The sequence below is a fragment of the Cottoperca gobio genome, chromosome 15, assembly GCF_900634415.1.
Source record: "Cottoperca gobio chromosome 15, fCotGob3.1, whole genome shotgun sequence".
In the NCBI taxonomy this organism is placed as follows: domain Eukaryota; kingdom Metazoa; phylum Chordata; class Actinopteri; order Perciformes; family Bovichtidae; genus Cottoperca; species Cottoperca gobio.
Window position 1 is genome coordinate 16,918,168 of NC_041369.1, and position 22,579 is coordinate 16,940,746.

At 43.0% G+C, this 22,579-nt stretch overlaps 1 protein-coding gene across 1 annotated transcript; it reads left to right on the forward strand.

Annotated features, from left to right (window-relative positions):
• LOC115020359 (protein FAM53B-like) lies at window positions 1–21,744 on the forward strand. Its single transcript, XM_029450329.1, has 5 exons — window positions 1–283; window positions 10,027–10,311; window positions 12,044–12,098; window positions 14,257–15,134; window positions 20,525–21,744. Exons 2-5 carry the CDS (start codon window positions 10,231–10,233, stop codon window positions 20,858–20,860), a joined length of 1,350 nt encoding a protein of 449 aa, XP_029306189.1. The 5' UTR covers window positions 1–283; window positions 10,027–10,230; the 3' UTR covers window positions 20,861–21,744.
• The last annotated feature ends 835 nt before the right edge of the window (window positions 21,745–22,579 follow it).

A 22,579-nucleotide genomic window follows, 5' to 3' on the forward strand; every position in this document is an offset into this window, starting at 1 on the left:
CTGTAGAGTAACATGATACTCCCGTGGCTAAACAAGTTTATTATTCGGTCACTTTTCTTCCTGTCTCCCCTCGTCCGCATGGTTCTTTCTGTACGCGGATATTGTTACAATCAGTGCTGAAGGCTGAAACCAGCAGCGAGCTCTCAGCTGCTCGCAGTCCGGCTTAGTCCTGCGCTGGCGACGCTGAACTGTCGGCTGCAACTGCGAGAAAGTTTAGGTGATTTTGTTCCTGCTTTCCCTTTGTTGAAGATGACCTAACTTCGAAAGAGCCTCTGCTGGCCAGGTAGTAAGACATTTGTTCAGAAACACGATAACTGTGTTGAGGCGTGCATCATCATGTTTCTTCTTTCACTGCTGTATACTTTGTCTGCTCATACTAGGCTTTCTCTGCTAGCAGATTTGTTAGATTACTTTGGGGGCAGAAATCAGAAAGGTCTCTTTTTTTTGTTGAATTACTTTTAATGGCATTTTGTCTCAGTCTCTGCTACCTTTGAAACCTGATTTGGCTCAATAAAGTGCAGTTTGTAGCATGTTGCACACTTTTTGGATGTCACATTATTGCCTCCAATTCATTTATTACAACGTTTCTGGAATAAATCAGCTGATATGAAGTTTGCAACTCAGTTTGCTCGCTCAGCCTGACCAACCTGTTGCTGCATTAAAAGTTACTGCTTAATAACCTGCTGTAGAGGGGCTGCACACATTAACTAAGCTCTGTGAGCCAGAAAACTCCCCATCCATCTATCAACCATGGTAATAAAGCCTAGGCTGTTGTCACAGTACCTGTGTAGGTGTCAGAGAGAGGCAGTGTGGTTGATTTGCAGCTCATATTGACATATGGCTCCTCACCACAACCTGTGAGAAGAGATTGAGAGCAGCTTGAGTGCTTTGAGTCATAAGGCCTTGTTGAATATGTTTCACCAATCTCCACCACAGATTGTTTCCCCTCTTGATGTCTGTAATTACTTATTGCCATGCTTTTGACATAGTTCATCATTTCTTTGTGCTGAAGAGGTTGAAATTATGAGCCACTTTATTCTTCCTCAATCTTGTTTCTGTTTTCAGAGCAAAGCTATAAAGCTGCATCCTTGGAGTCCAATCAAAATTTACACTGTGTTTGTGGTCCATTTTTATGACTATGCGGGACAGAATTTATGTTATTACACATATGAAACTAAAACTGAGCTTACACAAATTGATAAGAACTGATAAGATACTGATAATAACTTAAAGAGCAAAGTCAATTTTCTTTTTATATCTATGTGTGGATGTATTACTGACTATGAGTCTTAATCACAGCACAGGAGAGCACACACAGTTCATTTAGAAACTACTTCATTGCCTTCTTAGTTCAAAATGAAAGGCACTTTGAATATGAAGCACCATGGCTGCAAAGCACTAAACTGCTTATTTGTCCGTGTTGTTTCCTTTCCTTTGTGGGTTAGGAAGTAACTGTTGGTGCTTATGTTTTGCCCTCTCTAATATTGCACGGCAGTTTGTTGATCTTTGTGGACACCATAAACATAACACCACGTAGAACTGGTTTGTACCCTAATTGTAAGTACCTGGAAATGTTTCTTGCTGCCAACATGGCAGCAGTAGTCCTTGACTCGAGGCGATGGCTGGCTAGTTTGGTTAACTAAACAGGAAATGACTGTAGTTTTTATTTTTTCAAGAACCCTGCTCAGAAAATGCCCTGGAAGTGAAGCAGAGAGTCGGCTACAAGATTTAATCGCATGTCAACTGTAGTGTCTAATTACAAAGAGGATGTTGATGGATGCCTTACGAATACCGGCAGAGGAAACCTTCTGAGTATCTCTGATCTGCCTTTCCAGTTTTGGTAAAAAATTATGATTTACTATACCTGGCTTTGATTTAAAAAAATAAATAAGCCACTGCTCGATTATTACAAATTGATGTAAACAAGCAAAGGGCAGCGTTGAAAATGTTCTATACTCTGTTTCATAAGTTCATAAGTTTCATAAGTTCTATACCTCTGTTTCATAAATCCTTACTTTGACAAATATTTGACAGACATCTGTTTTCTACGAAACCTACGAAGCCAAAGTACAAATGCATTATGCATTAGTGTTTAATATTGCGATAAAACAAACCAGCCATAGAAGGCCTTTTGAGTAAATGCAAAGCAGATATTTGCACATTCAACCAGCTCAGATGCAGGTGCGTTTACGCAAGTCTAAAAGTCTAAAATTAGAAAAAATATTATTTTAATCTAGAAATATCTGACTACTGATTTAATTAAAAAATATATTCTGATCAAACTTTGAATGGAGCTTCTATACCCAACACAATACTGAGCAAAGAAGAAGTAACACATTCTCATCACAGTTGCTGCTAATCACTTTTATCCTTTTATGTTTTTAGTGAAGCACAACTTCATGCACTGCAATTGTACTCCTCGACAACAGCTCTGGCATTGTTAGTCTGTAGACTTGTTTTTGGACATACTATAGACATAATTTATGAGAGCAATTAAGGCCGGGTTTTTAAAGGGGATCGTTCTGCACTCCAGTGTGTGCTTAAGACGCGCACATTTGCAACGTCTTTTGTGTTGCAGGCAAAAGGCCCTATTAGAGCTCCATTCTGTCTGTGGGCAGCTGTGTGCCTGCGAGCGAGCCACTGGTCCATTCTCCGTCTGTGTGTACTACTCTCACTCAATCCACACACTGACACACACTCTGCCACTTTCCACTCTGTCAGTTTCTTTCTTTTTTGACTTTCTGAAGATTTCAATCTTACTTTTTGCCTGTTTTTCTGCTCCATCTTTCTGTTGCACTAATACCGTGGCTCTCTTTCTTTCACTTGTTCTCTGGCCCGATGCATTATGCAAAGCTACCAGAAAAGGATTGTTAGCCATGCCTGTTGTGCCTCTATGCTACTCTCTATTCACTTCAGAAGCTTCCTTTTCTTCTATGTGACCTGCAATCATAACTGCAGCTGCTTCGCACACATTAAAACTCATACCACTTGGCTTCAGAGAGTTCAAAACAAATACTTTATTATTTCATGTTGTCAGGATACTTGTTGTTCCTCATTTTGTATATTCCTTCCTCATTAACATGATAGATTTGTAAGTCTGGCGTCTCAACGCCCACAGAGCCAAAGACCTGCAGCTGAAAAGAAAAGAAAAGAGGCATTCTCACATACACCAGAGAAGCACTCCCCCAACCCCCCAAGACATGCACCACACTCTACTTAGAGATGAAAAGCATTCTGGGATGCAAGAGGAAGGCTCCCATCTACACACCCACTGTGGTTTTTCTATGTGGCGATAGTGAGAAATCAACTTAAGTTTACCAAAAGAATAAGTTTTGACTCTCAAATAGGACTTTATACCCTCGGGGTCTTAGTTTTCTTTCAATCTCTGTTTATTTTCCTCATCTGCTTTGGTTTGGCTTCTCCTCAAAATGTCAGCCGTCACATAGCTCATGACTGAATGATGTTGTTCGGAGATAGCTTTGATCCAGTCTGGTGAAACAATCCACAAATAACATCCTTAGGAAAAAGAGATCTGAAAGCTTCTGTTCCACAGTTGTGACAAAACTAAGTCTCCCCTCCAAGTTATAGGACTTCTGCGGTTAACTGCAACAGCTTTTCCTCATACAAACCTGACACTTAATGTGTAACGTCTTCCATGCTTTTTGTGCAAACGTAGGATTGAGAACAGAGCCACGGTGTCATGACAATTCTGCTTGCACAAAGAAGGCTAATTAGCATTGCGACGTAGCTGGGTGCGAGTGCGTCTGCTTGTTTTACATACACCTGCAGGTCAGTGCAAACAACTGCACAAGGCTAAACACTAGCAAGATTTGCAACCAATTAGCCTTCTCGCAGCAGATCAGCTGACTCAGAATGTCAGGAAGTAGATTTAGGATGGTGCAGATGGAGATCTAACAGAAGCATTAAGAGAAGTTTAAGCCAATCTTTAGTTTGTGTGTTAGTGAGCAAAGTGTCACTCCTATTCCAATTTACAATCCAGTAAAAGATGGACCTTATCACTGCAGAGTAAAGGGTGTAACAATTCAATCTGCTTTCACACCTTCAGTAGGCTTTCAAGTTTTGAACCGATGCATCCGTTTTACCTCTTGACTACACACTCTGCTGAGCAGTCAGAGGGTCCATATGGTGAGCTGAGCCCCCTCATGAATAAATGGACCGGTGGAATACTGCTCATAGTTTCTTTGTTTTTTTCCCATACGCACTCTCAACTCACCCATAATACACGTCCACATCGTGAACATTGCGTAACAGCAGTAATGTCACTTTATTAGTCGATTGGTAGAGACATTCTGTATAACATCACTTGCTTACACAATATAGGAGTGGTCGCCCTTATAGAGCTGCACAATTGCATGGGATTGCTAGCAGTGCTGGAGGCTCCCATGTAATGTATCCCTGATGGATTAGGGCTCTGGTTAGTGTGTGCAGAACAGAACAGGCACTCATGGATAATGGAAGAAACCACAGGAGGAAAGGCAGGGGTTGATGGGGAGGAGGGGTGGGGTGGGTTAGTGTAATTAGTGGGGTACCTGATGTATGGAGAGTCGTGGCATGCGAAGGTCACTCCAGGGGGCAAGAGGCCCCATACCTCCCTTTTACTCAAACTGAAACACCTGATCCTACGCCTGTCAGGCTTCTTAAGATTTCAGTTAACTAAGTCCTTGTCTGAGACACCGCTCGACCCCCAAATACATTTCAGGCTGCCTAAATAGAGACGCTGTGTTTGCATGTTGCATGTCACCGTGTTGCAGCTTAGTAAACTGGCCCTGTTCAATAGTCCATTTTCCTACAACAAACACACTCGCTGATAAAGAAATGATGAACTGTTCAGATCTGGGTGATGTCTGCCTTTTTCACAACATCACCAGTTGTCACTGTTGTTGTCCACTGTTATTGTTTGGTTGCCATGGCTACCTGTTGAATTCCAAGAACAGTGTACTACTTAGCAACTGTTTTATGAAGAAAGTCAGCCCCCAGAAATATATCTGTGAAAAATCTTGAATTGATTAAAAAACATCCTTTTAATGTTTGATGGCGTGACTGCATAACGTGACATTACATCATGTTGTACATTACTAATCTGCTCTCTGATAGTAAATGTAACAACAGCAGATGTGTTACGTTAGCCTTCTCTTAAAGCTATCGCATGTAAGTAAACATAGTGGGGTAGAGCCAAGTCACTGCTTACTTAATGAGGCAGATAACCTCCTATACATGTGAATGTAGAATCATGATGAGGTGTTTGTTGCACTAGTTTATTTATTCTTTTTTTGAAAGCAGGAGTGGTCAATAAGGCATGTAATGTGTCATAATGCTTTGTCGATATCACTTGTGGATGTCACTCTTTATGCATTTGGTAATAAAGTCAGTGCGTTCCACACCCAAATCAGCAGCGGCATGTGACCACATGGGAAGCACAACCCGCACACTGCAAAGGGAAGTTTGCTTGCAAATGTGTGTTGTACTAGTGTGTCTTCTTGCAAACTAAGCTGTGAGAAGAACGGCAGTATTAACTGGACTGTCGGGTTTTAAGGAAGGGCAATTCTCAAGAAGTTCTTTTGAGTTATGATTCTTTATTCAGTTTTCATTCCAGAGTTGTTGTCACAGGTAACCACTCTTTTTCTAAAGGGGAAAAAATAAGGTGAGTGATCTTTTTAAATCGCTCATTAAGTAGGACTTTAAGTGTCGGCTGTGTTTAAGCTGAGGTTGTTGGTCGCTGTCGTTAGAGAAACGTTCAGGGGAATCTGCAACAGGAGGCCAGAGCCCGACTACTGACAACGCATAAAGTTTGACTGAATGAGCTCTTCATTGTTTATGCACTTCTGAAGATCTAGTGGTGTGATGGCGTGTGGTTTTTGGCCAGTGTTCCCGTACCACTGGGTACTAGGGTGATGGCCAGAAGATTCAGTGGTATGTCTTGACCTCCCTAGGACCATTTTTATGACCCGGCCTCATTATACGAGAGAGGGGTGGCTGTGTGTTCACCCTGAATTAACAATCAACACTGCAGACTTTCACAAAAGAATGGCTCTTACTTTTATTCACCCCAGACTACAAACAAACCTGACTGTGCAAAACCTTTCTAATTCTAAAGTTTAATTTTTGTTTCCCTTGACCATGTCCACATCGACATCCAGCGTCTTGCACCATAAAAAGTGTTCTAGCAATGCAATAGAGAAAACTTCCCAGATTTAAATGTACGGTGTGCACAACGTGTTTGATTTTGCCTCGCCCATGCAGTGTTTTGTTTGTTTGCTCCTCATAGTTTCATGAGTATGAAATGAGTTAGTTTCTTTCCGCTGTAGCCACCGATCAAAGTCTTGACACCAGACGCGCTCCGCACAAGTATGCACTAACCAGAGCCAATTGGTGATGGACACCAACACCCCGTCACAGAACTTTAGGGGGCCCCAAATAGGCTTCTATTCATCTGCCTGTACAAATCACCGCCTGGGCAAAGAGCCATATTATCTTAGCTGCCCTTTCTAGTGCCCTCCTGAGTCATTGGCTATTGTGAGCCAAGAGCTGCTGTCTGCACCCCAGAGTACACAAATCTGACTCAAATTAACATTTAGTCTTTAGTCCCCTATAGAGGTTACATTTCTTTACGTGAACCTAGAATGTTCTATAGGCCCAAACAATATCTTAGTTTCCATTTAGCGATGAAGCTTCAGTTTAGTTCTAATCAAATGTGAAATGACAACTGCACAAACATCTCATTCGACATTTGTTTGAAACGGCGCGGTGAAAGTAGGATTTATGATGAGTAGATGACTAAATGAGTCCGTGTTTCTCCAGATCACAACTTGCTGGGCTGTCCTCGATCTTTACAGCTGTCCTGAAAATGTCAAATGTCTTGTATTTAAACTAATCTGAAAGGATTACATGTGCAGGAACACGCTTCATTTGATATCTTCTATACCTTTTAAGCAGGGTTCGTACAAAGTCTTGAAAAGGCTTAATCTTCATCTACGCAAACCACATTTTTTTTTATATATATTTGAAATGAAACCATACCATTGTCATATTTGTGTTTTGTCTCTTGGCATCTCACGCCGGACACAGAGCAGTCAAGCGTTAAATAATGATCAAAACATAACACTCAATCTTCATATGAACAGCTGGTAAAATAAACAAAGTGACAATATACGTTGATTGCTGTGGGTATAAAGGAATTCTGTAAACTTTATTTTTTGCATCTGCATTTATAGTAACAATTGAGATTTCATAAAGGCTTTGAGAATATTTGGTTTAGGAACCTTGAAAGTGCTTGAATCTTACTCTTAAAAGGTTGTACGAATCCTGCTTGTTTAAATAATTGCGTACGATATTAGGGAGTACTTTGTGGTGTGCTGTGAACTTCCTGGATTTACTTTTAGTTTGACCGCAACAGTAAGATGTAGCCGACAAGAAGACCCACTTTAAGCAATGAAAATCTGATCAGATCAGTAGAGTCTGCACACAAGTGCTCTACAGTTCTCTCTCCATTAAGCTCTGGTTTCCCCATCATGAGGAGTCGGTTCATTAAGTAAGCATGGCTCCGGGGTTGAATTCACACTCGGCCTGCCCTATCCCATGACCCCACATGCCAGTCACTACACACAAGTACAGGTCAACACGCACACATACACACACACACGCACACGCACACACACTCAGTCTCACTGGCTAGTTGCTGTTTGAGCCCTGATGGAAAACGTCACACTTTAGTCAAACGGCACACTGTAACAACCTTTACACAGGACCGTCATGCTCCTCAACTCCCACTCTGTCTAACGCAGACGCACACTCGCACTAACGCTGCTACATTGCCGCGCCCATTACTCACTGTCAGTCCTAATCAGTAAAGTAATCTGCAAAACTGATCAAGAAGAACATTCCCGTCGTCTCCTCTGACTCCCAGCACCAGCCCCTCTTGCCAGCGGAGGCCCAGTTGTGCTCCACTGACTCTCCTGGATAAATGGAGATAATGGGAGTCATATGCTAGCAGTTGGTTTGGAGCAGGCATACATGAAACATTTATAGTCTTCATGTAGTCATGGGGCTCGAGAAGAGGGAAGGGATCGAGATGACATAGTGAAGTAACACAACATGACTAGATATAACATTTCTTTATCAAATCCCTGTGTGCACAACCTGCCCATTTCTTTCTTTTATGATGTGTCGTCGTCGTCCGTCCGTCCCCCCCCCCCCCTTTTATTTCTCCATACAAGTTACTGTCCCACAAAACTCATTTAATACCCAGTGCACGCTTGCATCTGTCTCTCAGAAGCATGTTATATAAGTGCAACCACTCTCACTTAACATGAAACCACATGTTACACGGACAGGATAACATGGTAGGCCTGGAAGATCCATCAGCCTCATGTGTTGCTCCACAGCAGAAAGCTGTCATTAGCAAACAGTTGATCTGAACCATGCTGGTACTCTCTAATTGGATGTCGTCAGTGTGTTTGGTGGTTGGCTAATGACGGAGAGAAGTCAAGCCCAAGGTCACGGCAGCTATTTCTTCTTTTACATTTTTTTTTTTTTTTTTTTTTAAGGATAAAGTAAGCCTAACTGTCCCAGCCTGTCATTTCCCATGCATTAATATTAGAGACATTGAGAAGAGCAGACATGATGATGCATGTTAAGCATATGCACCATAGCAGCTACTGTCTGTCCTTTACCATCTGCGGGTGCAGGCAGTCGATGAGGCAACCGCAGCTCCATATACGTTCCTTTTTTTATTCATGCGTCTTAGCCACATCTGTAGTCATGTGCTGTGAGTGATTCCTTCTCCCGGATTAGCTGAATTTTGCTTTCTGTTGCAGCATGTTTAGATTCCCATATATTTTGTGCATTATGTTGACATGCCAAATGTTCCATTATGTAAAGGGCTTAGGAAACTATTTAGCATATGGCAGCATGTTTTGTTTACAAAGACGGTAGTTTTATAGGCGTTTAGCTATATGGAGAACTGAGTGGTTAAGTTGCTATAAGCGTCAGGGTGGTAAGTGCTGAATGGAAAAACACAAGTCAGCACTCAGGTTTTTTCAACTTTGTCAGCAGTTAAATTTTTGCATAAAATTACCAAGTTAAAAATCCAGAAACCGTGAATGAAGCTCAAACATCCACGTGAAGTAAGAATAAGCAAACATTTAAAACTAGACGGGGCAAACCTGAAAATAATGTTTATCGGCCCTGTGTTTTGGATTCGCTCCCAAATTTAATGTTTTTTTTCCTTGGCCCATGCTTCACCCTTCCACCAAGTTTCCTTAAAATCGGGCTAATAAACAAATAATAATCCTGCTGACAAACAGACAAACGAACCGAAAACATGGCGGAGGTAATGAGGTGGGTTATATTATTTATGTGTGTTATTTAACTGGTTTTATTTAGTCTGACTCACCGGATGTAGACGGTGGGTTTAAGCCTGCCAATAGCCACGCATCGCACGCAGCCTTCTACTTCCCATCTGCTATCAGCGCTATATACTTTTGCAAAGGGCACCATCACTACATCCGATTCTTAGCGCTGCCCAAGACAATTTGTGATTTGGTTTAAAGAAATACAAACAAGCCAGAGTGTTTTTTCCCACTACACCAAAATGATAATATGTAGGAGCCAGATGTAGAGGTCTGGCTAGGTTTCATTGGACTTCAGTCAAGCACCACAAAACAAAGCATAGTAAGTGCAGTTTGCACACAGGTATGCACAGTATTGGATGATGCATATTTAACACCTTTTGTTAGTGTTGTCTTCAGTAGATCTTTGAAACCTCTTGTAAAAGTCTTAATTACTACAACTGCTTTAGGCTATGCTCAAACCCTAAGCTGTGTATAGACTCATCTCTTTGCCCGACACACCCAAAAGCTGGATTTTCTTTGTCCTCCAACTTTTGTACCTGTGGCATAGTGGAAAATAACTGTGTTGCAATGATCTGTCGTGTCCTAGATATAAACCCAGTGTCAGTGTTTGAATGAGTATTTGCCTTACATTACTTATCTCTTTCCGTCAACACAGGGATCAGCTGAAGTGTGACAGACACCCTCCTACCTCCACCACCACCACTGCCATCAGCACTTAAGGGCTCCACTGCAGATGGGAGGTCACCAACCGGTCGTCTGTTTCGCCCAAATGCACTATCTAGCCTTCACCCTCATCTAAAATGGCTGCCCGTGGCCTTCAACTGCATCCGAACAGACTGGATCAGAGCTGCGTGTTACCATGGTGATCATTTTCTTGAAAACACTGGAAAAGAAGAAGGCTGTCAATGATGTAAGGTCCAAGAGCAGCGAGAGACGGCTGGTGAGAGAACATTTTTTAAGTTTCACACAAACCGGTTGTTAAGTATTGTTGCATGTAAGCTACTGCACAGTGTTTCACAGTCGGCTCAATGAAAAGGTCAGTGATTTATATAACATCAGAGCGTGGCGACATGCCACAGATGCCCCCCCCCCCCCCCCCCAGACCACAATGTTCATAAGTAAGTAATTTAAAATATTTTTTTGACTTTATTGTCTTACACCCAACATGAGAACATCCATTTCAATATAATCTTTGTGCGTTCAGTGCCAAGAGGTCCAGGATTTGTTTAGCCTAGCTTAACACAAAGATTGAAAGCAGGAGGTAACGCTAGCCTAATGTAGCTCAGTCCAAAGTTAAAACAAATGCATTGTAACAACTCAAAGCCAATTTTCTTTCAGCTTTTATGTTGAGTATTTCACATCTGTTAAACAGAAAATGGAACAAGATATTGAGTGTTAAGAGTTAGCTTACACAGTGTTTTGCTAACCGTAGGGCCCACTGCACGTAGCGTTAGCATCACAGAAGTCTTGGATGTTATGTTTGACGTTGGAAGGCTTTTTTGATAGAAAAGTCAGCCAAAATCTTTTCTCCTTTTTTAGATTTTTGTGTTCAGATAGACTGACATGCCCCAGACCTGCAGACGCTCGACAAGTTACAGGAAATACAATATATTTCCTTTTTCATCTACACCTTGGTTTCAGTTAAAGTACAGAGCATGCCATAAAATAAAATAATGCATTTGATTTTTCATCTCTCAACTCCACATAGACAGAAGAATAGATCAGTTGTGTAACATTTGTAATCTAATCAAAGAATCAAAGCTTTCCATCTCCCTGCTGTTATCTCCCTGGCTCTTTGCTAAATATTTACAAAATATTCATAATGTTTTGCAAAGATTAACATCAAGAAGTCTTTGTAATGAAAGGTCCAGGAACCAGTTAGCTGATCAGGTTTAGCATGCAGCCTAGCCTAGCCTAGCCTAGCCTAGCCTAGCAAATGATGTTTCTCTTATGTTCCCTGTCTCGTCCTCACTGTTTCTTTTTCAACATCTTTTATACACTATTGAATATCTTTGCTGTAAAATATATGGCGGCTTAATAATACCCTTTCACTCATAAGTTAACCATGTAGAGCCTTGGGTTTTAGTGTATTAATTGTTTCATTTACTCATCCTATGCAATCCTATGTCTTGTTTTTGGGTTGGGTTTTTGTAGCGGTGATGAGTCAGAGCAACGCATCATAGCATTTCCCTTTTTGTCCAGAAAGCCACCACCTTGTTGTAAAAAAAAAAAGAAATGCGAGAGAGGATAGAAGATAGGCGTGTGTAGATACAACCGTTTTCTACTTCCTAAATAACATTTGATCTTTATGAAAGTATAAAACAGGCGTGATGTTTGTGAATATAGCTCTCTACACGGTAAGATTACCGTCAAGCATCATCTTGAAAGTGGAAGTAGGCATTACTTTTTTAAATTTGTAATTAGTGGATTAAAAAGTACAATATCTTTCTTTCAAATAGAGTGGAGTGGATTTATAAAGTAGCATTACATTGAAAATACTCAACCAAAGTGTTACTTTCCTTGAAACGTGCAGCGATTTTAAATCGACATTGATCTTTTCATTTGATCGTGGTTCTAATGGCAAACATGTTGGACTTTTTGTTCTGCACTTTTTTTGGTGTATTCTGTGTCTCCCTGACTTCCGGTCTCTCTGTTTTGCTTGTCCTCCACAGCGTGAGCTCCACACCATGAGCAGAGGGACCACCCTCTTCTCCTGTGGAACTGTGGGTGGGTTATCTCGATTTGGATATTTCTTCTTTACTTCCTCCTTCATGCAATAAGAAAGCATAGCACTCATGTTCCATACTCTTTTTAATATTGCATAATAACTGGTGCTCATTAATTTGTTGTGTGTGATAGTTGTATTTGTCTTGTATTGTTTGTGTGTTTTGTTGAAACGGTGTTCATGCTGCCCTCTCGGCCAGGTCACTCTTGAACAATAGATTTTAATCTGAATGAGACTTTTACCTGGTTAATTAAAGGATAAATGTATGATTTAATCCCATCTTTCTGTCCTCTGCATTCACTCAAGGTCTTGACAGTAATAACGGTTGAGGTGGGATCCTTTGCCAAAACATAATTCCACAGATGTAATAACAAAATGGATTGCCCCTTTAATCCCATGATAAATGGACCCCCACTATAACCGTCGCATTGTTGATCCACTCAGTCTCTCACTTCTCTCTTTCTCTCGTCAGTCACTCAGCCCCCTCTCACCATCAGGGTGCACCTGCCTCCACACAACGTTGCACACCACTCTCATGGGAGTAAACTGTAATTGAATATGCTGTTACCAATGTCAACAATTTCCCTTTGGCTCTGTTGGCGTCGCAGTAATTGCCCCCCGTGTTGAACGACATGCTACTGTAAATCCAACCCCTCCACGCTATCACTCACTGTCCTCTTCTTCTTTTGTGGAGTGGGGGGGGCGTGGTGACGTCAGCGGGAGGAGCGTGGCGTGCTGTTTCCACTGTTGATGTTGACATTAACATTGTCTCACGTGTCTTGTTAGTTCAACCAGCACTTTGTCTCTTTCTTTCAAAGGGTGGCTATTTGAAGTTAATCCCTTTCTCCCTTTGTCAAGTTGTTTTCCTAACATTCCTGTCAGGTCGTCACTGTAGCCCCCGTACATTGTTTGTCCGCCCAAAACAATGATTTCCGAGCACCAGTCTGTGAGAGAGCATGCCAAAATTAGAGACAGGCATCCAAAAGATCGGGATTTTGGATCAGCAAAGGGCCCTTTTTGCCAAAAGCTTCAATAGATGCACGACTTGACCGCTTGGCTTAGTAGCTCGAGCCACCATGGCACTTTACTGTAGGTCTATTATCTCCCACAGCTAGATAGATAGACTCTATTGTGCAGACAGTGAGACAGCTGGCAAATCAGAATGCTTTGCGAAGAATACACCGCTGACCATTTGCCTAGTGGGAGTGTCTTACCTGCTGTTTCACTGGCTGATTCTTATCGTGATGGGAAGTTCAGCAGTCTTGCAGGTCCAGGTTTTAGATTGAGATTCGTCTTTGCTTTTGTGGAACAACTTGCTCTGTACCGAGGAACAGTCGTTGGTGATCTAGGATTTCTATCATAGACAATGTTAGATTTTTGTCTGTAAGACAGGATGTTGATTCTAATGAGTAGAGTATGGGGCCATTACAATTTACAACTGAGGTTTTCTCTTCATGTCATATAGTTGTGAAAAATAATCACACATGGCACATAGTGATCTTGTTGAGTCACGCTGTCAGAGCCCTAAACCATACAGTATACCACATTTTTCATAAAAAACAACACACTTCTTCAGACATACGAAATGTTAATGTCTTTTTAAATGCATTGAGAAAATGTACTTTTTTCCCCTTCTTATCTCGCTGCCAGCTTTCAGAATGGTTACACATGAGCAGCACTAGCTTGAACTGTGCAGCTGCAGTGTATTTCTTCCAGGCTTAATCCTATCATTCATCATAGGGCAAATGACTGATGACAAATTTATAATCTTTTTTCAGATGCATCAAAGCTCAGAATTTTCTGTTGATTTTTATGCTTTGCGGTGTGTAACTGCCCTAAATGACCCTAAGTGTGTGTGTGTTCAGTTTTATTCCCTATGGCAGTCGCCAGACATTAATCTCCAGCTTTTCCTTAGAGCAACCATTCCCTCTCGCCTTAAGCTTGTTCCTATTTGCTTGTGCCTTTTGTGTCTGTGTAGTTACATATTAAATGTTCCTTTGAGACACTGTTGCCTTTCTTTTAAACTAATATTCGTCATGCTGTAATTAACACAGTGAAGAGTTTGCCTATTATTACTTATTGCATAGAAGGAGATGCATAAAAAAAAAGGGCTGCTATCGAGGTCAATGTGAGTGAGTTTGTATGTTTTGAATATTGCAGAGGCAGATAGGTGGCTGGACCTGGGGCAGAGCTGTGCCATCCAGCAGAGAGCTCCCTGCCAGTCTGGTGCCAGTCTGGAGAGCCTGTGGGATGTGATGCCTGAGCCGGGGAACTGGCACTGGGCCAGCTCGCCAGGCAGCGCCACAGCAATCACCACGCTGATAAGAGATCTCAGCCTCGGCGGCGGTGGCGTGACCACCTCCCACTCCTCCCACACCACATCCACCACTGATCCCTACACCACTACAGCCACCAGCCAAGCTCCTACGGCACCCCCGAGCAAACGTCAGTGTCGCTCCCTGTCGTTCTCTGATGAATTCAGTGGGTTCCGCTCATCTTGGAGGCCCCAAGGCTCCCGAGTGTGGACAACGGTGGAGAAACGAAGGTGCCACAGTGGAGGAAGTGTGCGAGGAGGAGGGGGTTTCTCCAGCGGTCATTTTCCTGCCATGCAGCGTAGCTCCAGCTTGAGTTTGCCCTCAAGCTCCAGCATGCCCTCAGATGGAGCCGTGGACATGCCGCTCTTCACCCAGCGTATGCCTCTCCACCCTCAATTCACTGCCTCTCCAGTCTCGCCTACCTCTCCTTCCTCGCATCATCACCACTCCCTCCATCACCACTTCCTCAGGCCCCTCTCCCTCTCCCACGAGCAGATCAGCCTGCCAGAGCTCCAGAGGGAGGAGGCGTCGGAGGCCAGCTCTCCTGACTCCACCCCAGAATTGGGGAGGAGGGCCGGCCTGAGAGCAAGGGGCATGGGGTGTCTGTCTCGAAGCAAGTCCCAGCCCTGCGTGCTGAATGACAAAAAGATTGGTATGAAGCGCAGGAGGCCAGAAGATTCCCAGGAGCAGCGGCCCTCTTTGGACCTGGCAAAGATGACTCAGGTTAGCTGGAAATGTTGAACACATGTTGACACTCGCAAACAAGCACACACTGTCACATTCAATCGAATGCGTGATATTATAATTTGTGTAATTTCACAGAGTTTAGTATCACTGATTAAACACCTGGACCTGAACTCACGTACCACACAGACAAACACCTTCTTGTTTTAGACCAAGGGGAAGGTAAAGAGATCCTCAAACAATAACTGGGCCTGTCTCACTCAGAGTCTGATCAGGGATTGGATTAAATCAAGCTGAATTAAGTTTTCTGGGTCGTCAGTCCGGGGCTTCAGGGCTAAGTGATCTCAGGCCTCCCTCACTCGAGCTCAGGGAGTGGTTCTCGCTAAAGAAGCATTCCTCATGTTCGGTCACGCTGCCTAGCACCACGCTCTAGCAAGCCCGGCTCCGGTTTATCATTTCATTTCCTTTGTTGGGTAAACAGTCCATCCGAAAGTTGGACCCCTCGCCGTTCATTTGCTTCCTCTCTGCAACTTCTGCCCGTGTATTTCCATCTTTCCCTCCCTGTACTGCTTCATCTCTTTCCTTTGCCTTCTGTCTGTGATCAGGCAGCCAGAGCAACCATATGTGATTTAATAGTGGGGATATTTGGATGCTGCTTTCCCCACGACAAGAGTTTGTTTGTTCTTTTGTAAGGTCAGAGGAAGCAGGGAAACGGCCAGAGAGTAAAAATGACCCCTGGACAAACCAAAACCCAAAATAGAACCGTAGAAGTATTTTAATGACATGTGCTGTTTTGATGCTTGGCAGTGCTCTGATGTATTTACAGGAGCCCAGAAAGATCTTGATTTTTTCACATCCTGCATCATTATTCATTCGAATGCTCTTAAAATACTGTATAGAAGCTACAGCAATAACAACAGGCACTGATGCCAAAGCCAACCTTTACCCTGACTTCTGTATATTCCTGAGTTCCTGCATGTATTATTCATGTGGCACGCTAGATTCTGCCTTCATTCTACCCCGTCTTACGGAAATATGGTCTCTTTCCTGTTCTCTTATTAGAAAGTACCATCAATTTATCCCTCTACCCCTCCCTTCCTTTTCCCAAAGATTTGTGTTCCCAGCCAGTCACTCTCAAGACCTAGCCAGGGTTGGATCAACAAGGACTTAGTAATGAAGCCTAGCGAGCATGTTTCCTTTAGTCATGCCAGCTGCTAAGAGGGGAAAATCAGGCATGATGATCACACATGTACGCACAAACACACACATGGAGTCAATTTGACGTTACCTCTGGTTGCAACGATGCTCGAATGCAGGAGCACACCTCTGCAGAGACATCGTTTCTCGCCTCAGACTGTGATGAGTGCATGTACTCAGCACTGTTGAAAGGAGTCAGGTTGTGCATGTTGGATTAATCATTTCAGAATCTACTGTCACTGTGTTTACTTTCTCATTCTCCCTCATGTCTGAAGTGAGGACAGCAGCACAGCTTAATTTATATCGCTTTTACTCTTTAACTTATCTCAGCCTTACTTTGAAGTTATACCCCTTGTCATTAACCAGTCCTGGTCAAAGGCTGCCCTTAACGAGCAGGGTTGTACAATGTCACGTAAATTAAAAGACCCAAAGCACCCATTGAAGATTCTCGCAGCTGTCTTAGGTGTCTCTGTGAGAGTCGAGGGAAAGCTCCAGGAGCTGGCAAACTGTCTGGAAAAGGAAGCGGTAACGTGAAAACGCTGGGCTGGTTACAACCTGTGCCGTGTCTGTATACCGTCAGGGCACAGATGAGATCTAAACACCTCTTTTTGGAATTTGGTCCTTCATGTGATTGGTGGAAGCAAGTTTTTACCGGCAGTCGAAGATGTCAGAATTACATCACATTTCTGGCGTTTTTACTTCAGCTGCTTTTGGGAAAACTCGATGTGTGAACTGACCGCTGGCAGTCGGTGTGATTTATGTGACACTCTTTCTCCTTTTCCCCCTGACTACGCCCCGCTCACACTTTCTCCCACTCAACTCCCCTCACTCTCAGGCTGAAACGGCATCCCACTCGGCCCTGCCCTCGGGAGTTATTATTCCTTCTCACACCTACGCACACTTGCCACCAAACCTCTTTCATTTTATAGGTGTGTGGCTGAGTAATGCAGTCAAAAACAAAAGTAGTCTGTGCATATTTGTCAATGCAAACTTTGACCCTGCAGCCGAAGGAGTGTCTTGTCTTGTCCCCGCTATAGAAGTGTTTATTTTTTTAATTTGTTGGGCAATCCAAATGCAGACGGTTGTTGTAAAGTGCGCTGGAGGTTCAGAGCAGTTAAGGATTGTGCGGGTTGACATATTACAAGTCCCCCGGGTGTGTTGTCAGTGGAACATGGTGTAATTTGCCCTCTAGATTCCTCAACCACGCGAATGAAGGCGGGTGTGAATTCTGGGGATTCATGTCATGCTAACTGGCTATAACTTGACTACCGTTGGGGTTTACGTGCGACCAACCCCAAAATTCCTCGAATATCCTTCCCCGACTGCCCTTTCACATTGTATTTTCGTTTTCATAGTGGGTGTAGCGAGCTGCCAGACGGGGAACGCTATCTCTTTATTCTTTACTGAATGATTGTTGACGCAGCTCACACTTTGCTTTTGAGGAAATGGCCCGTGTGAGGCGGGTGTCATCTTTAGCCGCAGTGTCGGTACAACTCACAACTTCAGATGTACATTTTAAAGAAAAATCCCAGGCTATCTTTGGCTTAGCTGCGTTGGCAGTAGAGGTGGTAAAAGGGGGCGTGTTGAGCCAATACTGAATGTGTGTATGTGGGTGCCTGTGCATTCAGGAGAGAAATGGCAGGGTGAAGAAAGGGGGTATTATTTCTGCAGGGAAGCTGACAGACAAACTCCTCTCTATTAATATCTTCTCGCTGGCCCAAGTTCGAGCTGCTCTGCTCTTCCCCTCCTCTCTCCACCTCTCTCCATTCCTGGGATGGCAGACATGGCGATCATAGCTTGGCGTCAAGCCCCAAAGGCTCTGTGGGAACACCTAGGTGGGCGTCTTGAGGTGCGGCGCTGGTCGTGTATAACGACATGTTGTGACTTGTCCCAAAGGTGCTCTGTGTGCAGCCACCTCTGCTTGCTCAGCATTTTTATCCGACTTATTTGTCATATTTTGAATTTCTCATTGCACCTATCTGCCATGTATTCTCTCTGCGGTACAGTGAAAACCAAACCAATGCAAAGAACCAAAGCAAAGGTAGACAGCAACGCGGGTCATTGATGCGGAGGGGTGCAAGTATGTAGTCTGGCTGTCAGGAATGAGTTAAGTTCTCCTGTCTTTGCTTGCACCTCTGCCATCTCCTTTGTTTTATGGTTGTTTGCCTGCTGGAGGTTTGTTTGCCGTTTATGGCTGTATGTTTTTTCAGCATTAAGCTAATCCAAATAAACATACTTAAAGTAGTGTAGTAATGTACCTGCAAGTGTTGTTTCTCTGTGTATAAGATGATTATTTGTGTGTTTATGTTTCAAGTTCACAGCGGGTCCCTTGCCAGAGTACTTAGCAGGGTGTTGTTTGTTGTTTGCCCTAATTATCAGGAGGATATTTGCGTAACCTCTTGGCTTGTGCTTCCCCTGCAGCAGCTGCCTTTTGATGTCCATGTCGTAGATAATGTCGTTGCACTGGTAATTCTGGTTGTGTTGATTGTGGTTTGGAATAATAAATAATTGTCTACCAGAATATCGGTTGTAAAATAGTGTTTTATTTTATGACTTGGAAAAAGTAGGCTCCCTGTTAGAGAATAATCCAATCAATCTCAAAAAATTGGTTAAAGTTATAATCCTTAAGATTTTCATTATACCCAATTAAAAAAAAAAAACTATTTAAGTTTATTATCACCACGTGGGACAACTAATTAACTTCTTCTGTCTTCTTTATGAAATCAATGTGACATTGGCTGTGTTTTAAATAAGTGTTTAGAAAGAAGGGGATTTAATTTTGGGACAATATATAATCCAGTGTTTTTGGAGCTTGATGCATGCATGATCTAAAGATAATAAGTCATTCTTCATGCAGAAATGGCAGAAAAAGCTGCTTTCTGCCTCTCAAATATGGAGATGTCCTGCTTTGCTCTGTTTTATACCATATTAAACTGAATATCTTTGGGGTGTGCGTGTGCGTGTGTGTGTGTGTGTGTGTTCCATCTGGTTGGGGGTATGCTCAAGTGAAAGGATAAGAAACACACAGGCCATGCTGGGTACACAACAGAAATCTAACCCTGCTCCCCCAACCTTCACACCCACCCCATTCCCAGTCAGCCTCAGTAGATTTTATAGAAAGCATATTGTGGAGAAGCTGCCCCCCCCCCTCCTTTCTCCCTTCCTCTCGTCTCCTCCTATGCTGTGATAATTAGTAGTGGGGTAATACCGGGGGTTGAACCGAGAGAGCGAGGGCTCAGAAATCCCCTTTTCCACTCCAGTGGGGTAACTACAGCAAAAGACCTCCTTCCTACTCCTCACATGAGCACCTCAAGCGTTTGCAGATGCCGTATCCTGCCTTTGAGCAGTTTACATGTAAAGTTAATCCAGCCAACTTTAAACTCAGACAGCCAAAATCATGCGTTCTAGTTTTCTTTTGCACCGTGTTAAATCGAGGCAAAAAAAAAAGTGAGCCTACTGAAGTGAGACTTAAGAAACGGAGACTCCCAGCTCATTGTAACAGGAAAAGCAATGTCCTAACACACTAGGGAACATTAGAGGTGTCCGTCATGTAAGCTGAGGCTCTATAGAGAAAACCTCATCTCTATTCACCTCCATGCCTCCAACATCTGCTGCTGGGGCACTCCAGAGATCATTAACCCCTTCACTGCGCTGCACGCCTGCCTTTCTTTGTTGCAGAGAGGAATTTGGGGTGGAAAGAGAGCATAAAAGACAACTTCTTAGTGAATTAAATCTCTATAAGGTCAAGTGTAGAGAGCAAAAACACGAGCAGTTGTTTCACGTACAGATTCTCCCCGACTCTCCCTCTGAGAGTGCAGAACTACAAAACATTGTAACCACTAAGTTTGGCTTCCCAGTATGTGTTTCACATTGGCTTCCACTGTGATAAATAGTCCTGGAGCATATTTTGAAACTAGATACCTTTTTTTGTGGTTTTCAATTCATCTTGATGTTTTTCTGAAGCCAGAAGTATGTTCTTTGGTGTCTTGTGTGTGTTCTCGTGTGCCTGCGTGTTTACATGTTCACATGCCGTCGATGAAAGGGAACGCCAGCATTTGGCTGACCGACTGAAACCCAATTTCATACTGACATTCTGGAAAACCCTGAGCTCGAATTCCCCCCCCGACAAACCCCTCGACTTTTATAGACTCATTAGAGTGAAGCCAGAATGTGAACATGATCTAAGGTGTATAAACCAACATCTATTTTCCCTCTTTGTCTCCTCTGTACAGAAACTTCAGACCTTTCAGAGTTTGAGCTGCCCCGGATTCTCAGCCACCGACAGCTGCCAATCAAGCCTGCCCCCTCCCACCTCCAGCCAACCAGATTCAGACTTCACTGCTGTGTCAGAGCTGGGACCGGATTCAGTGGCAGGAGATGACGAGGAAGAAGATTCATCCTACGAGGAGCTGGACAGCGACTCGGCTTGTAGCGTGGACTCGCGGCCTGGCTCGCCTGTAGTCATCGTGGGCGGTAAACACACCCTCTGGAAGGGTGATTGTGGGACACAGAGGGACATTTTCCAGCTTGGGGGAGAGCTGGATCTTGACCAGATTGAGAGAAACTGAACATTTTTATAGGAGATTTTAAAAGACCTTGTCTGGACTGTTGTAGAAAGTTATTGGACATTGATGATGTACCAAGAGGTGGATATTAAGAAGGGCTGTGAGGAAAAGAGTAGAGGAAGTGACTTTGAAAGGGAAATACAAGGAAAGTGATATAGATGATAAAGGATTAAGTATGTTATTAACGGCTGCCTTTTCAATGACATGTTTGCCTTGAACATTCGTACTGTTTGAATCAAAAAGCAGTGACCTTAGTTTTGTTTATTGGGTATTCAGCTTAACTCAGGAGTAGGAAAGTGAGGGTTAGTCTTAAAAACAAAACAAAACAACAACCTCCCAGCCCCAAATGTGTTTTCAACCTGATGACCTTTCCAAAGTCGGCTAACCATAGGTTTGTAGTACTGTAGCAGTAGCTGGGCTCTCCTGTATTTAGCTCGAGTTTGTTTGTTTTTCAGAGAAAGTGGGGGCGTCAAGGATGGGGTGAAACAGGGAGAGGTAAACAACAGGAGGAAGTAGCTTCTCAGACTTACCCTTGACCTTCGTCTTTGTCTTTTGTGCACACATGAAAATCTGATTTTGTTTTTTTTGCTGAATGTCTGCTCAATAAGCTTTATGAGGAGTTCGGAAAATGACAGTGCCTTCTTTTTAGATGCTTGCTCTACGGGTTCTCTAGCCTCAATCGAAGCCACCTTTTCTGACCTATTTTGTAGTTTCTTGATATGCAAATTGTATATTTGAATTAAACACTGAATCTCAAGTTTTCAGTTCTAATATCAATGTATATTTTTCTAAGTAACTGTGTTTTATGAGCTGTTTGTGAAGGAGCACGAATACAAGGCCTTTCTCCTAACAGAATGGACATGAAATAAATGTACAACCTGCACTCATATGTCTGGTTTGATTTCAGCTTTTTAAATGAATGCTTTGTACTAAGATTTCTGTAGAAGACAGATTTCACTTTGACAGATCAAAGCTCTGAATAAGCTGCAAAGTTTCCAGATACTCTTTAGAAGTTGTCCTCGCTCCCCCGTGCTCACTTCCTGCATCACATTTCAGAACCATTTTACTGAAGCTCACTCATTCAAACATGTTTTGAATGTCCACAGATCCGTTTTGTTTATTTAGTCACGTTTATTTTCACAGTGATTAAGTCATTTACAGCTGTTGATGAAGACGAGTTAGGAACACATCTGTGTAATGTCCTTATTTTGCCCACCAGCCCCAAACAAAATGGCAGGAAGTCTAGACATGGAATATCCCTGGCCTGGAACCCAGCAGTGACCAGCGGAGGTGATGTCAGGAGAAAATGTCCCGGGACGTGCGAGGCAGACAGACAAAAAAAAAGTGTGTTCCTCCCTGGGATTTCCTATTATGTCTCTCTTATGTCTGTCTAAGTTATTGAAACAAACTTAAAACACCTGCCACCTTTTGTATAAGACCTACTTCTTTAGGGATCTCTCTTTAAACGGCATTAAAGGCTTATGTCGTCATTTATTATTGGCCACTGGGGAGGCCTGATTGTCGACAAAGTGATAGAACACATTGTTTTTCCAACACTGGGAGCAGCCCTGGGTACATAACAGTGTTTACATCCAAAACAGGATATTCTAGACAGTTGCAGCTTTTCCTTCAAACATGGCCTTGGAGGAAGGTGAACTCGGACATCTCAACCCTGCGGTGTTGGCTTACACAAGCACGCTTCCAGACACGTACAGCACACAC

Bases quoted from the DNA above. Each gene is read 5' to 3' on its own strand.
- LOC115020359 (XM_029450329.1), top strand. From the start codon at position 10,231: ATGGTGATCATTTTCTTGAAAACACTGGAAAAGAAGAAGGCTGTCAAT. The intron at 10,312-12,043 runs GTGAGAGAACAT...TGTCCTCCACAG, and splicing joins AGAGCAGCGAGAGACGGCTG to CGTGAGCTCCACACCATGAG. The intron at 12,099-14,256 runs GTGGGTTATCTC...TGAATATTGCAG, and splicing joins CTTCTCCTGTGGAACTGTGG to AGGCAGATAGGTGGCTGGAC.